This window comes from Oryctolagus cuniculus, chromosome 3, assembly GCF_964237555.1.
Source record: "Oryctolagus cuniculus chromosome 3, mOryCun1.1, whole genome shotgun sequence".
Taxonomy (NCBI): domain Eukaryota; kingdom Metazoa; phylum Chordata; class Mammalia; order Lagomorpha; family Leporidae; genus Oryctolagus; species Oryctolagus cuniculus.
Genome location: NC_091434.1, coordinates 180,103,911 through 180,119,865, shown reverse-complemented (window position 1 = coordinate 180,119,865; position 15,955 = coordinate 180,103,911). Strand labels below are relative to the sequence as shown.

Below are 15,955 nucleotides of genomic sequence, written 5' to 3'. Positions count from 1 at the left end.
ATGGCACTAGCTAAAATTACAGGACTATATTGAATCGCAATGGTGAGAATTGGCATCGTTGCCTGGTTCCAGATCTTAGGAGGGATGATTTCAGCTTTTCCCCATTCAATAGGATGTTGGCCATGGGTTTCCCATAAATTGCCTTGGTTGTGTTGAGAAGTGTTCCCTCTATAACCAATTTGCTAAAGATTTTCATCATGAAAGGATGTTGTATTTTATCAAATTCTTTCTCTGCATCTATTGAGATAACCATATGGTTTTTGTTCTTCAATTTGTTAATGTGATGTATCACATTTATTGATTGGCAATTGTGGAACCACCCCTACATACCAGGGATAAATCCTACTTGGTCTGGGTGAATGATCTTTCTCATGTGTTGTTACATTCAATTAGCTAATATTTTGTTGAAGATTTTTGCATCTATGTTCATCAGGGATATTGGTGTCTAGTTCTCTTCTGTTGTATCTTTTTCAGGTTTAGGAATTAAGGTGATGCAGTCTTCATAGTGGAGGTTGGGAGGATTCCTTATCTTTCACTTATTTTGAATGGCTTCAGATGATTTGGAGTTAGTTCTTTAAATGTCTGGTAGAATTCAGCAGTGAACCTGTGTGGTCCTGAGCTTTTCTTTGTTGGGAGAGCCTTTATTACTGATTCAATTTCTGTCTCAGTTATTGGTCTGTAGGATTTATGTTTCTTCATGACTCAATTTTGATAGGTTACATGTGTCTATGATTCTGACCATTTCTTTTACGTTTCCCAAATTGTTGGTCTGTAGCTCTTTGTGGTAATGTCTTATGATTCTTTTGTTTTCTGTGATATTGTTACATTTCCTTTTTCATCTCTGATTTTTATTTGTTTTGGTCTTCTTCCTATTTTCTTTTTTGGTTAGTTGGGTCAATGCTATATCAATTTTACTTATTTTTTTCCAAATCCAGCTCTTCATTGCACTGAGTTTTATATTTTTTTGTTTCAATTTTTTGTTTATTTCTTCTGTTAATCATTTCTTTCCTCCCACTAATCTTGGGTTTGGCTTATTGTTTTTCTAGATCCTTGAGGTGCATTGATAGCTCATATACTTGGTACCTTTCCCATTTCTTGGTGTAGGCACTGATTGCAGTAAACTTCCCTGTTAACATCGCTTTTGCTGTATTCCATAGTTTTAATATGATTTATCATCCTCATTCATTTTAGAAATTTTTATTTCTCTTTTGATTTCATCTATATGGCTGATGTATAAATACAGACATTCCCTTCAAGTTACCCAAATATAAAATATTTAAATTCTGAACAAAAGGAGATATTTTCATAAAGTTATAGAATTATGTCATGACTGTACAGTCTCATTAAGACTTTTTTTAAAATTTATTTATTTATTTGAAAGTCAGAATTACACAGAGAGAGGAAAGAGAGAAATTACAAAGAGAGAGAGGTCTTCCATCCAATGGTTCACTCCCCAGTAGTCCTCAATTGCTGGAGCTGTGCCGATCCAAAACTAGGAGCCAGGAGCTTCTTCTGGGTCTCCCACATGGGTGCAGGGGCCCTAGGACCTGGGCCATCCTCTACTGCTTTCCCAGGTTGTAGCAGAGCGCTGGACTGGAGGTGGAGCAGCCAGGTCTTGAACTGGCACTAGCATGGGATGCTGGGATTTATACCAGAGTGTTAACCCATTATGTCAAAATGCTGGTCCCTCATTAAGACTATTAGTTGTAAAAATAGAAGGATGTTTCTAAGCAGAATACAAAACAGCAGTATGTAATCCAATTAAGAAAAATGATGTATTATGTTAAAAGATATGTAAAGGTAACATTTGTTAGGGTCATATGGAAGTGACAGAAATTTTAATGTCCTAATGATTTTTCAATAAAATTTTACAAATATGAAAAATAACAATGTGAAATTATTTTTATACAGTGTTACATAAACATTCACCAAAATTCAATTAGTCATTGAATTACTGAATAGTATAGAATTATTTATTTTTTCTTATTATCAGTTTGTGAATGATAGAGGAGCCACAGATGTAAGCCTCTGGCCTCCAGCCATGTGTTTCCCTCTGCCCATTGCATGGCCAACTGATTTTTTAGATGTATTTATGGGGTCAGTGTTGTGGTGAAACAAGCAGAGCTTCTGCCTGTGATGCTTCCATCCCCTGTGAGTGCCAGCTCAGAAGCATATTCACTGAAGTCTATTTGTGGTAGTAAAGACACTTGCAGAATACATACTGGAAACTTGAATGTCTATCAGTAAGGTATTTATTGAATAAACTATTATATCTATAAATTGCAGTATAATAGAGAGTATCGCACATGTCCATATGATATTATGGAGCCACATCCACTAAATAAGCAGAAAAAAATGGGGAAGGAAATATGTATAGAATGTGTTTTTCCTTGCCTAAGAAAAAGAGGGCTACTAATATTTGTGTGTTTCTATAAACAAACAATGGAGCATTAATTCATAGAGGAGAAATAAGGCAATTGTACAAATGAGACAGGGACACAAAAAAATTTCTTATGATTGTATTTTTGATTCATATGACTATTAAACAAAATTGAATTCTTAAACAATTTCAAAAATCAAAAGTAGAGTAACAAAATGAATTAACATACATGACTACTTAGTTGTATAACCATAGGGGAAGAGCTATTTTATTGGACTTCAAGCAAATGAGATTGTCTTTATATACTTAATAAAATATATCATGAGGACAAAATAAACTGAAAATGATCATCAACTGTGACAGTAGCATACTGTTTGTATTTGCATTACAATTTATGTTTTGTAACTGTTTTGTGTGTGTGTGCGTGTGTGTGTGTGAATAGATATAAGAAAATGGATCATTGTCTTAGTGTCTTAGGGAACTGGGATTTTTCATCATGGGAAAAATGAGTTACATATTTTTGAAATTAAATAAAATCTCTGTGTCCCAAATTAGAATTTCAAGTATCTGTATGACCACCTACACATTATAAACCACCTAGCCAGAAGATATTTTTAAAGCATATGAAATAATTTTGGGTTTAGAGAAAAAGGCTCTAAATGGATTCAGAGAAAGACATTCTTTGGGTTAGTTCTCTGTACCTGAGCCGTTCTTCACATCCAAAACAACAAATGCAAAATTGATAAACAAATAAATCAAAAAGCAAAATACTAACTTGTTAAAAAATTACACTAGGGAAAAACTGATTCAACTATATGTATGACTTATCTTGAAAATCGGCTAATTTGGCCGGCGCTGTAGCTCATTAGGCTAGTTCTCTACCTGCGGCGCCGGCACCCCAGGTTCCAGTCCCGGTTGGGGCACCGGATTCTGTCCCGGTTGCTCCTCTTCCAGTCCAGCTCTCTGCTGTGGCCTGGGAAGGCAGTGGAGGATGGCCCATGTGCTTAGGCCCTGCACCCGCATGGGAGACCAGGAGGAAGCGCCTGGCTCCTGGCTTCGGATTGCCGTGGCATGACAGCTGCAGCACACCGGCTATAGAGGCCATTTGGTGGGTGAACGAATGGAAAAGGAAGACCTTTCTCTCTCTCTCTCTCTCTCTCTCTAACTCTGCCTGTCAAAAAAAAAAAAAAAAAGAAAGAAAATCAGCTACTTTAAATTTTTATTTATTTCAAAGATAAACTATCTAATCTCAATCTTGAAAAAGGATGATTAGGAAAATATGGGAAAAATTTGAAATTAAGATTAGTTTGTCGCATCCAATGAATGATGCTTTTCATTCATTCAGAGGATGAATGTTCAGAGGTGTCTCTGACATATTCTTTCATGGGATTTTCCTCCCACTCTGGCAGGGAGGCCAGGCTATTAGTCACTTCCTCCTGGATTGGCCAGCCCCAGGCTTTAAAGAAAGGAACCAGATTCTTCTGCACTATTTCAGAGAACTTCTTCATCCATAGGTTCATCTTTCCAGCGTTGTCACTGGGATACTTGGTGATGACCTGGTAGTCAGCAAAGAGCTGGATGAATGGGTCCCACCCAAAGGCCTCCTGGAGCTGGAAAGAGAAGGACCAGGCAGAATGAAGGGTCACTAGACTTACAAAAGTCACCTCCCACCCACCACCCATGTTATATGACATGGTGATGCTTAATTATTAACCACCTATTAATATCTCTTTCATTTTAATCAGTGATTCTGTCTCTCCATCCCTTACAGCCCATTCCAGTGGCTGGCACCATGCACTAGTCTACCGCTCAGAGATGCAATTTGTGCTTGCACATTACCTGCTTTGTAGGAGGCTCCCAACAAATGCTAGTTATTTGGGGTTTTATTATTTTTCTCATTCCTAATATTAATGGTACATATAAAGATTTAAATCTGACTGAGGCTTGAATACTCTCTCATATTTTGTGGCCAAAAGATGGAAATGCATATCCAGGACTCTGGAGGTTTAGGGTTAGAAGGAGCAGATTTCTGGACCGTATTCTAAGAGAGTATGACACTGAGGAATAACAACCTTGAGAACAAAGTCAAGTGGAGTGTTCCAAATGGCACCACCACAGTTCTTTCATTCTTACTCAGTTTAGGCTATTAGAAGATGTGTAATACTAAGTATAAGCAATCGTTTATTTAAGGAGTACATTGCTAAACAGCAGGGTTACAGATATGAACAAAGAAAGTAATAACTGAAGCAAAACCACGTAAGGACATGAGGGTCCTTATCATGGGGAAGGAAATAAATGTGAGAGGTCTTTAAAAGTTCATGGTAAATGTATATTAGTGAAAGTAGGCTTAAGTTCCGAATTTTCTGTACCAAAATTCTCATACTGAAATCCAGGCCTTTCTGTTTGTTATTATTTGTAATGTCAGGGAAAAGCTCTTTTTGTTCTTTAACCTTAGTTTATAAATCTGTAACTGGGAGATCATGAAGATACTTGCTACATGCATTCCACCAGGTTAGTAAGAAATGCAGAGGAAGGTTTTCAAAAAATTATGAGGCACTGAGCATGTATTACTTATTTTGTAATGAAAACAAAACTCATCCAAATTTATAATTTGTATAGGAAGATGTCATTTGAGAAACTTACTTCCCGGTCTTCCACCTACAATACCCCTTCAACATATTGATAGAATAAGGTGATACTGTCTGCTCAGTTAAAACGATGACTCAGGAGAAACAGGCAAAGCTATGATTCTGTCACAAGCTTGCTTAACAGAGCTAAGATAGGATGATATCTCTTTCACAATGATTCAGGCTGCAAATTTATGAGGTGGAGGAGAGGAGAGGGACATGTTTCATTATCTGTGCAATATCATTTTTAGTAGTAAAACATGAGCCACAGAGCAGCGCCACCATGCAGTGCTAGAATCCTGGGTTCAGGGTATAGAGTGCAATGTGACAAGGGAGTGAGATGTGCAGCTCGTGGGATCATCAGATGTTACAGGACTTTGGGTCCCAGTGGTCCCCACCTCCCTGCATTTGTGCTCAGTACCTGAAGATATGTTTCCAGAGCTGTCCAGGTTTCCCAGTTACTCAGAGGGGCTCCCTTATCCATGTGCATTTTGATCCTCTGCTTCCGATTTTCTGGCCTCAGAGCTTGGTGAGCCCTGTCTCTGGAGATGCCTAGAATCTCCTCATGCACATAGATAGTCCAGAGATTACAGTCGGCATCCACAGTGTGGGGATAGAACACCCACGGGGATCGCTGGAAGTTGTGGCCCACCTCATGGAGGGGAGCCCAAACACCAGACCTCCTTATTCTCTCCTCATCAATGACCCCAGGCACTCCTTCCAGTAGGCCCATGATGGGGTACCCAGCATGCATTAAACCTGAAGAAAGCAATAGAGTAGAAGATATGAGGTCATGTATGATATTCTTTGTAGACACACACATATAAATATACCCCATTGTCCCTAGGAACTGCAATATGTTGAATAATTCCAGATTATTCAGAAGAGTATTTGACTACGCAAAACCCAAGCTTATGACAGGTTAGTGGTCTCCTCAGGTTATCACATGAAGTTGAGCATTCTCTTCTACACTTGACCCTGAAGGATTGGTGGATGTGAAATATGACTGTGAGGATAATCATTCATTTTTTAATTTAGCTGGGTGTTATATGTCAGTGCCTTGAGGTCTTGGGTCTTAGGAGAAAACAGTAAGATTCTCCATCCTTGAATGTAGTCTTAATCCATTTTATGGGGTCATTTTAAGATCCTGAAGATAGCAATGGGGCTCTCATTTTTTTTCAAAGCATCTAGATTTTCTCAAAAAATTTAAGATTTTTTGACTCTGCTTTAAATTACTGTGCACCCACCCACTACCACTTCTCATGGCAAACTCTGACCCCATTCAATTCTTGTATCTTCCTGAAGCCACAATTGTTTGTTCTGCACTTGGTTCATTTCACCCTACCTCTGACACCTCTCTTTTGGAAGATCTAGGTTATAATTCACTGTTTACATTGGAAAATGGTTCACAGGCTCCTAAGGATCTTCACACAGTGTTTCCTCCACTGGTCCCAGTGGTAATTCAACTCCATGTCTTCAGTTGGAAGAGAAAGTCTCAGCGCATTCCCCTAGAACACTCACCTGATGAGATCTGCACGTCAGCAACAATCCTCTCTGGCCTGCGGTAGGGGAAAGGCTCTGCCCCCAACTTGGCTGCAGCCTGCATCATCTCATCCCACAGCCGCAGCAGAGACTCTGGGTTCTTTACAGACTTGAGGTTTTCAGTCGGCACTGTCAGGATGATGTTGTCTGTGGCCAGCTCGCCCCAGGGTGCCGGATTTCCTTGCAGAGAGCGCTTCCACTCCTCCTGGGACGTCTTCCCTGGAAAAAAGTTTCCATAGCCTGCTCCACTCCACTTTCCTAGGCTTCATGATAGCCCTCTGCCTTGCTGAGGGACAGCCTGGTAACTCATTAACTGTTCCTTATTACATTCAGCTTTCTTAGTCCATTGTTTCTTATTACATTGCAGCTCTACAGCCTCAGCCCCTTCTTCCTCTCAGTCCCCACCCTGCTTCCCAACCAGCCCACTCTCCATCCCACACCTGCCTCTGCCCCGAGTCCCCACCTGAACTGGAACCCCCTACTCACCCAGCTTGAAGTATGGAGCCCGCACTGCCCCACTGATGGTGACCTGCACAGTGCCCAGGTCGTAGTTTGGGGGCACAAGGATGTAGAGGAGGCCTCCCCAGAGCCAGGAGATGCTTTCGTTTGTTTCGTTTAAGTAGTACTGGTATGTCATCAGAGGGGGGCGGTAGTAGGTGCTCGCTGCACCTATGTCATCCGTGTGGCAGCCAATCTGTACCTGTCAGTGAGAGCCCACCAAGGGTGGAGGAAAGGGGTCATGATGGTGAGGATTGGCAGTGTGTCTGTGTTTTAGTGTCACGTGTGTTGTCCTGCCTTGCCCGGAGCATGGAGGGCAGAGAGAAGCTCCACAGAATGAGCGATCTAATGCAGGATTCACTCAGCCACTTCCGCAGGGCATTCCCTAAAGACCATCATTTTTCCTTGTTCTCTATAGAATTCAGGATTCTTCTCTTTGATTTAAACAAAGTGAGTCCCCAGGTAAATGTTGACCCAATGCAGATACTGATTATGCCTCAGGTATTTCCTGTAGGTCTGCAACCTCTCTCTGTGTCCGATAAGTAATTTCTATATCTATAATAGGGTTGTGGCTTGTTCAACGTCTGGATCCTGTTTCAGATCCTACAGAAAGGACTAAAGGAAAAGGCTTGATATTGGATCAAAAGAAGAGAAAAGGAAGCACTCTTGAACCTTTGTTATGCATGAGGTTCTGCTTGGTATTACGGATTCTGCACCCCACCTGCTGCTCATAGCAAGTCTCTGCTTTGCTGAGACAAATTTCTTCATATGTAGAATGAAAGTGGCACCTGCTCTCTGTTTGGTGTTTTTGTTAGAGAATTGAAAAGAACTTATTTCAAGTAGAAGTCAACATGCTGAGGACATGGCAAAAATTAATGTCCTGGAGGGCGGAATGCCTTACCTTCAGTTTTGCAGCAACAGCATTCTCGGGCACTGTCACTTTTGCAGTTCGTCCCTCAGGTAAGTAGAGTCCGGTGCTTACCCAGGAATCTCTGTTGTCTGGTAAGAATCATGGGAAAGGTTGAGCTCTTCCCATCTCCCTTGTCTCCATCTTGACCCAGAATCCCACAGTCCCTCCCAGAGCTATTGCATCTATAGGGCACACTTTAAAAGTTCCTAGGAAATGACATAGGTGGTTTTCCTGTGGGGAGTAACTTCTGGAATGCTGCCGAACCAGCCAGCCACCATCCACATGCCCCCTTACCCAGCCCCAGCTCTGCTGTCCTCCATTCCATACCTGTGGTGATCTCAATGCTGACAGGAGATTCCGTGGAAGGGAGGGGGGAGTTATCACCAACCAAGAGAGAGATGGGCGTTCCAGATTTGAAGAGCTCTCGGGCCCAGGCTGTCAGGAGATCCTGAGGGCTGGCCCTGCTGATGGGGTTTCCTTTATCCACAGTGGGCAAGCCCTTTTGTTTGATCATTTTCAGGATGATTTGGTGCATGGACTCATAGATGGGAATCCCATTGTGTGGGATTCGAAACATATTGGAGATATCTTTTTTTAGCTTCTCCAGCCAGGTCTTCTCTAACACCTTTCCATTGTTGAACAGCATGGATTCAAATTGGGGTAGAACTTTTCGGATGTGGTAATTCAACATCTCTGGCTTAGGGACTGGGAAGCAGCCTTTATTGCCTGACTCAATTAAAATGCCAAGACCAACACGTTTAAGGAACCTGTTACTTGGATACTCAGTCATATAGTTGGAATCTGGGTTATCATAACTCCAGTACCAGGCCTGGCTGCCTATCAGTATCCCTCCACCTTCTGCAACAAAGTCCTCCACCTTCCTGGCATTCATGTCGTGGAGTGAGGCACAGCAGTAGACGCTCAAGTCATGGGTTGGAAGGGTGGTGCTGGTCCACTCCACGTTGTGTTTTGTTAACAAGTTGCCCAAAGCTTTCACTTGTGGACTCACCCCAACCTTCCCCTTCTGCTGCCCTTTCAGCCAGCGTACAGCGTTGATCAAAAACTTTTCCATGCTGCTTTCATATACCATGCTCTCATGGCCACACAGCACCACACGACCATGGCCATAGCTGGCAGCTGCTAGAAAGCAGTTTAGAGAGCTGTCCAGCCCCAGGGGAAAGGCCAGGGGCCCGTGCACCAGCAGGTATGAGGGGATTCCCCCTCTGTCGAGGTCCAGTTCCGTGATGCCTTCCAGGAGCTGCTTCTGATCCTGCCTGAAGTTCTCCCCGCACCTGCAAAAGAGACATTTCCCGTGTTAGTGGCCTTTGGAGAGGTGAGTGTAGAAAAGTGCAGAAGAGAGCACCGAAAACCTGAGCTCATATAGTAGAAAACATCAAAGAGGAAGCTCAGGAAATTGATATTTAAATTTTACTAGTTGTTGCTTATTCTCCAATAATTTCCATTTTACACATAACTCTGTCCCAGATCTCAATATGTTTAAAACAATCTAGATAAATAGACTCAATAGTTTAATCTTTAGATATTGGTGGCCCAAAATACACAAGAATGTTTTGAAAATGTTAAGTGATTTAACATGTCAATGTGGAGATGAGTTTGTTTTCTCAGTTATCAAAACTCATTCCAAAGCTGCAGTAACAAGAGCAGCTGGGTTGATGGAGAATTACACAAATAGACCAGTACTTCAGTGGAGAGAGTTGTAAAACAATTGCATACACATAAGGAAACTTATGTGGAAAAATACGCTTTAAAATTAGTGAGGAAAAATATTGATTTTTCAATAACTTGTGCTGTAATAATTGACCATACATTTGTTAAAATCTATGTGATTTATGGAAAATAGCTATTGCATTAAATATGTCAATATGTCATCCAACAATTAAAGTACTAGAAGAAACTTAGGAAAATTCTGTAAGAAATTTGTAATGAGAAAAGATTTTCTAAACAATAAAAAATATGGGGTAGGCACTGTGGCATGCCAGGTACAGCCGCCGCCTGCAGTGCCGGCATCCCATATGGGCACTGGTTTCAGTCCTGGCTGCTCCACTTCCGATCCAGCTCTCTGCTATGGCCTGGGGAAGCAGTGGTAGATGGCTCCAGTCCTTGGGCCCCCGCACCCATGTGGGAGACCTGGAGGAAGCTCCTATCTCATGGCTTTGGATTCGCACAGCTCCACCATTGTGGCCATCTTGGGGAGTGAACCATTGGATTGAAGACTTCCCTCTCTCTACTTCTGCCTCACTGTAGCTCTGCCTTTCAAATGGATAGATGAATCTTTGAACAAATGTTATGAAGGAAAAAGATGGACAAGTTGAATCAAAACAGATATAAAACATATGCAAAACCAAAAACAAAGTTAACAAGTGATGGAAGGAGACACATTTGCAACATGTGAAACAGGAAAAGAAGAGTAACTTACAGAGGTTCTTCAAAATTGTTCATGTAAAATCTGTAGTTTTAAAAAACTATGCATGAGGCCAGCCCTGCGGCTCAATAGGCTAAAATTCGCCTTGCGGTACTGGCACACTGGGTTCTAGTCCCTGTCGGGGTGCCATTTTCTATCCCGGTTTCCCCTCTTCCAGTCCAGCTCTCTGCTATGGCCCGGGAGTGCAGAGGAGGATGGCCCAAGTCCTTTGGCCCTGCACCCACATGGGAGACCAGGAAAAGCACCTGGCTCCTGGCTTCGGATCAGCACAGAGCGCAGGCCACAGCAGCCATTGGAAGGTGGGCCAACAGTAAAGGAAGACGTTTCTCTCTGTCTCTCTCTCTCACTGTACACTCGGCCTCTTAAAAAAAAATTAAATTAAATTAAAAAAACTATGCATGAGTACAAAAAATTTCGTACCAACATAAAGTCATATCTTAATTCTATTTTCCACAAACGTTTCAAACTATCTTTATATAAGATAGAAATAGAACTAATTAATCCATAAGAAAAAGAAAAAAAATAAATAGAAAAAAGATAAAGGACACAAACATTTTAAGATGAAACATAAATGACCAAAAATATGTAAAAATGCCCTGTGCCTTTAAATCAGAGAAATAGAAATCAAATAATATTTTCACATTCCATATTGAAAAAGTATTAAACATAAATTCATAATGTTGAGTATTAGCTGTGCCCTGGGGTATTGTTTTGGTAAGAGTGTCATTTTGTACAACCTTCTAACTAACAATTTGTCATTATCATTCACTTCAGGAGCAAATTTTTTGAACTAGCTACACATCTTTTTGGAACTGTATGTCAAAACACTCTAGAACTTGTATGGAATAACATGTAACTATGTTAATTTTGGAACTTTCAATACCAACAAATGACTATGTGTGCCAAAGATAAGACGAATTGCTGTGTAGAGGAGACTTAGGGAAATACCAAGAACTTTCATGTGCTAGCTTGTGATTCAAATCTGAGATGGTGCAGTTCATTTAAGCTAATTTTTTTGTCTAATTTTTCTCTAATCTTTACAGACAAAAGTAATCTATGAACCTTCCCTTGACCTTTTTACAATAAATCTTCTCCATTTCAATTTAAAGAAAACTCTCCTCCCAATAGTTACTGGGGAGAGAAGGTCCTGATGTGCACCTGTGTACTATGAAGTGTTGCATTTTTCCTGATGTTGCCAGAACACACACCCTCAATTTCATTCACTCATTAATTGAGTGTTTATTTAGCACCTACCACGTCAGGTATTGCACTGTGTGATAGTGATATTATATCAAGCAAAACAGAAATTTCTTTTCTTCCATGAACATTGTAGACTTGTTCCCTTTCTACCAGTGTCTTTCTGAGACTGAATCTAGGGGAATAACAGGATGTGAACCAAAAAGTATACCCTACATTCTAAGTACTTAATACTCAAGCCATAATAGAGAGCGAGCAAGCATACTGATCCTTGACAAACACAGGTCATTTTTATGCTTGTGTTTGTAGTTTATAGCGATCCTGTTTCATAGTGCCATTTTCTCCTCTGCAAGACTGAAAGCTCTTAAAAATGGGGGACAAGCCTGCTTTTCAACTTGGATCAGACTTCCCTTATAAGAATCATCACTCACGTGACATGGAATGAGATGGTGGGCACCGTCTCAGAGACAACCCACTGCCTTCTGTCCACACTGGAGTCTGTGAAGTACACGCCAGCCACGCTTGTCACCCGGTTTCCAGGGAACTCAGAGAGCACCTTATCACTGCCATGCTTCTCAACCCAACTCTGGGCATGACCCCCGATGAGCAGGCCCCCTCCTCGTTTTACAAACTGGATCAGCTTCTCAGTCATGCTGTCATCGTAGCCATTGGTGCAGTAAACCCCCATGGACTCTCCCGGCTCCGGTTCAACCTGTGCCTTAACCCCAGCATCCTGCAAGAGTTTTACTAGTGATTCCAGGGAGGGGTTCACTCCAATGGAGGCTTCAGGGGAGGAACAGAGCCAGGACACAACATTGACAAGAAATGGAGCCAAGGGAGCGTGAATCAGGTACTCCTCATGGGCCACCACCACGAGGCGGCCTTGGCCAAAGGAGGAGGCAGCAATGACCACACGGCCCTCCTCATTCACCATCACTGGGAAGGTGGCTTCTCCAATGAGAAGGAGTTCAGAAGGGAGGGGCTCTGGGGGGATATTCCAGCTTCTCACTCCATTCACAAGGACCTGAAAGGCAGCAGCAGGAGTGGTTGCCATGATCTTCCAGGTTCTGCAAGGAAAGCAAAGACTAAGGATGGTCAACACATCAAAAAGTGAATAAAACAAGAGTTCACGTCTTTTCGGTAGTGGCTTGCCCAGTAGTGCCTATAGAAATTCTCATGTAATATATAGTAACCTCTCCATTCATTTTTCAAGCTCTAGAATTATATTCCCTTCCATGGATGCTTCATATTCACCAACCCAAATCTTCTCCATTGCTCTGTCCTCCACTGGCTATGCCTTCTTCTCCATGGACCTCCCTGCTGCATATCAGAGAGTGCATTTGCACTTGTCCTGCATTTCTAACAGCTATAATTGATCCCAGTTGTTTATTGCTGGCCTAGACTTCCCTAATGGGCATAAATCCTTTATTTTGATCAGAATGTGGAATATTACAGTAGCAGCTGTCTCTCTCTGGAGGAAACTGAACTTTGCCTCCTCAGTGTTTACTCTTCGAGAAAATATTCAAGCTTCCATTTCCCATTTGTATAGGGAACATACTCTAAACCTCCAAGGGGTTTCATGTGAAGATGGACAGAATTAACACAGGCCAAAGTTTGCTCTGAGATTGGCACCTTATGATATCAGAATAGAATTATTGCACTTTATCATTCCTATTGATTTCTCAGAAGAATAGAGGACATTATAGGCTGAGAATCATGATTGTTTTTCTCCTCCCTCCTCTTGGAATACCCATTTTTCATAAAGTTTGTCCAGTATCTTTGGTTTCTGTTCATATTGTCATTAAGCAGGCTCAGGATCTAGGTGCTGCATGCTTAGGCTAAATCATTCTGGAATCCTCAATTCTCCCATTAACACTCTTGAAGAGAAAACCACAAAGCTTTGCCACAAGTGAAGATGAGCCCCTCTTTCAGCCTGGTGGTAGAGATTTGGGATCAGAGTCTTTTCCACTCTCTCTTTTATTAGCTCTCTACATAAAGGCTCTGTTCTATTGGAAATCAGAGCAGGACTTACAGTTTTCGTCTCTGTGAGGTTATCTTCTATAGAATTCCATGCTTTCCCTCCCTTACCTTTTGCTAACTCTCATTACTAAAACTGTAAATATCTAGAAGAAGGCACATGAAGCAGTTTCTGTGTTTATTTTGAAGACGTAGTCTCTTTTGGAGAAGGTTTGAGCATGAAGCACAGTCTGGTCCATTTTGAGGCCCACAAGTGGGGGAGTGTACCATTGAGAAGCAGCTCTGCTGACTCGGTGATCTGACCCAACAGCACCTTTCCAACTCCTGAGGTTGATGATGACAGGAGAGAATGCAAACTTGCTTTTGACAAGCAAGAGGACTAGGTAAGGTGTTCTAATTTCAGTGCTAACCTAGTCTCAGTGAGCTAGAGTGGGTGATTGGTTTTCCAGTTAAGGAATCTGGTTACTTCTCTGCAAATGTCCTCATTTTGGTGGGAAGGCATGAAGAATGGGTGTTCAGGGGGGGACACTAGAAAAGTCTGGGTACTCCAAATAGAAAAACTAGATCCAGACACCAGAGACCCCTTCCCAGCACGGTTGTCCTAGCTGAAGGAAGCAGCAGAGACACCAGACATCAATGGACCATGGTTTTTCAAAATGTGGACATCTCAGCTGCCAGGCAGTCTGGGCCAGGGACCAGAGGAGCCGTAGGAACTACAGCAAAACTCTGAGGTGGGATTGAAGGATCTCCACGGATTAGCAGACAGTGATTTTCCTGCTGGTTCAAGAGCAAGTAGCAGTAGAATTGCTTTGGTTGAAGCAGATATGCTATGTGACATTTCTTTCCCTCTGTAGGATGTAGAATAAAGTTCATGAGAACAAAGTTGTGCTCCTTGAACTCTGTGAGCCAACTGAATGATGTTGTAGCCACAAAGCCTGAACAGAGAGTCCTCTCCAGTATTCCATATGTAATTAAAATGCAAACTGTGGACTAAATAGAAAAGCAATAAAAAACACACTTATGATTTTTCCAGTTAGTGACTTATTTTTTAGGCAACATCAATGTGTAAATCCTTATGGGAAATTTTCTTACGTTGTTTTGGATGCCTCTTTGCTGCTGCATTGGATATAAAGCTTTCGTGCCGTAACAGCTAGTTCTTCCACTTCTTGGCTCATAATATTCTCACCACTGGACAACAGACATGGTCTCATGAGATCCCCTGCAGCCCTGAATCTCTAACTACTTCTGAGAGTAAAACACATGAATTTAACCTCTTTGTGTGGTATGACCTATGGAGGACCCACTGGGCATGAACAAAAGAGAGAACCAGATACAAAGAAAACCAAGAACCAATGAGACAAACAGCGAGGGATCGCTGCTTATGCAATCTCTTCCCCAGGGCTCAAGGCAAGGCCGTGCACTATGTCTTTCACAAGTGAAAGAACTCAATAGCTCACATACCTTCCATGGAATGCAATTTGAAAGTTTGAAGACTGATTGTCAACTCTGAGTCTCAGGTTGAATTGTGATTCCCAATACTACATTATTGAGAGCAGGAGGGGTCTTTGAGAGCCAATTATGTCCCAATAACAATTAATGCCTTTCTCAGAGTCCTGGCGAGTCTTGTTCTTCTGGGACTGGATTAATTATTGAGAGCAGATTTCCATCAAGCAGGTCCTCTCCTCCTGATCTCTCCTCTGTGCACACTAGTCAACATTCCATCTTTTCCACAGAAGGTCAAATAGCATGTGGCCCCTATTAGCTGGGCCACCCAACTTTGAACTTTGTAGCCTCAAAAACTGGGGGCTTACAGAAACCTCTTTTCTACATAAATAGCCTGGGAATCTTGTTATAGCTATAGAAAACAGACTAAGAAACCCTGTTGCTACAAGCCCTTGGCACCCAACTCCCAGCTCCTTACATAAGGAAAGGGGTCTACTAACATCTCCCACGGTCTGTCCATGCTATGTAGTGGGAAACTCACCTTCTGTTCACAGTCAGAGCAGCTCACCAGGACGTCTCCAGATATGGCTCAGGTCTTCTTGCAGGGAGCGAGATGTCTGCAGAATGCATGTATGGATTGTCTACAGGCCTTATTTAAAGGAAGACAGTGAGATTATCTTTCAGTATATCAGGCTTTTGCTTCCTTTGGGGAGGGTGGGGCTTGATTGCGAGACTTCCTTGAATACTGAAGGACACTCCAGTGGTACTTGTTAAAAACATTATGTAATTTCATTTCTCTGTATTTTTGAATAAGAGTGTCATATCTAAAAGGGTCACAATTTTTAAATTTTTAATAAATGTAAAATGGAAAATCAGATAAAAGATCATTTTTTGCCCTGTGTTGTAATTATTTTGCAAAATGGAAATATATATGCTTT

The 15,955-nt window shown here is 41.7% G+C and overlaps 1 protein-coding gene across 1 annotated transcript; it reads right to left on the bottom strand.

Moving 5' to 3' along the window:
- Nucleotides 1-3,582: 3,582 nt before the first annotated feature.
- Nucleotides 3,583-15,689, bottom strand: LOC100358868 (TRPM8 channel-associated factor 3-like). The gene is made up of 8 exons (XM_002711977.3): nt 15,559-15,689; nt 12,029-12,664; nt 8,285-9,249; nt 7,949-8,046; nt 7,036-7,249; nt 6,529-6,768; nt 5,429-5,766; nt 3,583-3,990 (listed from the first exon to the last, which is right to left on the bottom strand). The coding sequence occupies exons 2-8, from the start codon at nt 12,649-12,651 to the stop codon at nt 3,718-3,720; spliced, it is 2,751 nt and encodes a 916-aa protein (XP_002712023.2). The 5' UTR covers nt 12,652-12,664; nt 15,559-15,689; the 3' UTR covers nt 3,583-3,717.
- Between the last annotated feature and the right edge of the window lie 266 nt (nt 15,690-15,955).

Coding starts and splice junctions, on each gene's coding strand:
- LOC100358868 (XM_002711977.3), bottom strand. CDS start 12,651: ATGGCAACCACTCCTGCTGCTGCCTTTCAGGTCCTTGTGAATGGAGTG. Junction 7,250..7,948: donor CTGTTGCTGCAAAACTGAAG/GTAAGGCATTCC, acceptor TCTCACTGACAG/GTACAGATTGGCTGCCACAC. Junction 3,991..5,428: donor CTCTGGAAACATATCTTCAG/GTACTGAGCACA, acceptor TTCTCTTTCCAG/CTCCAGGAGGCCTTTGGGTG.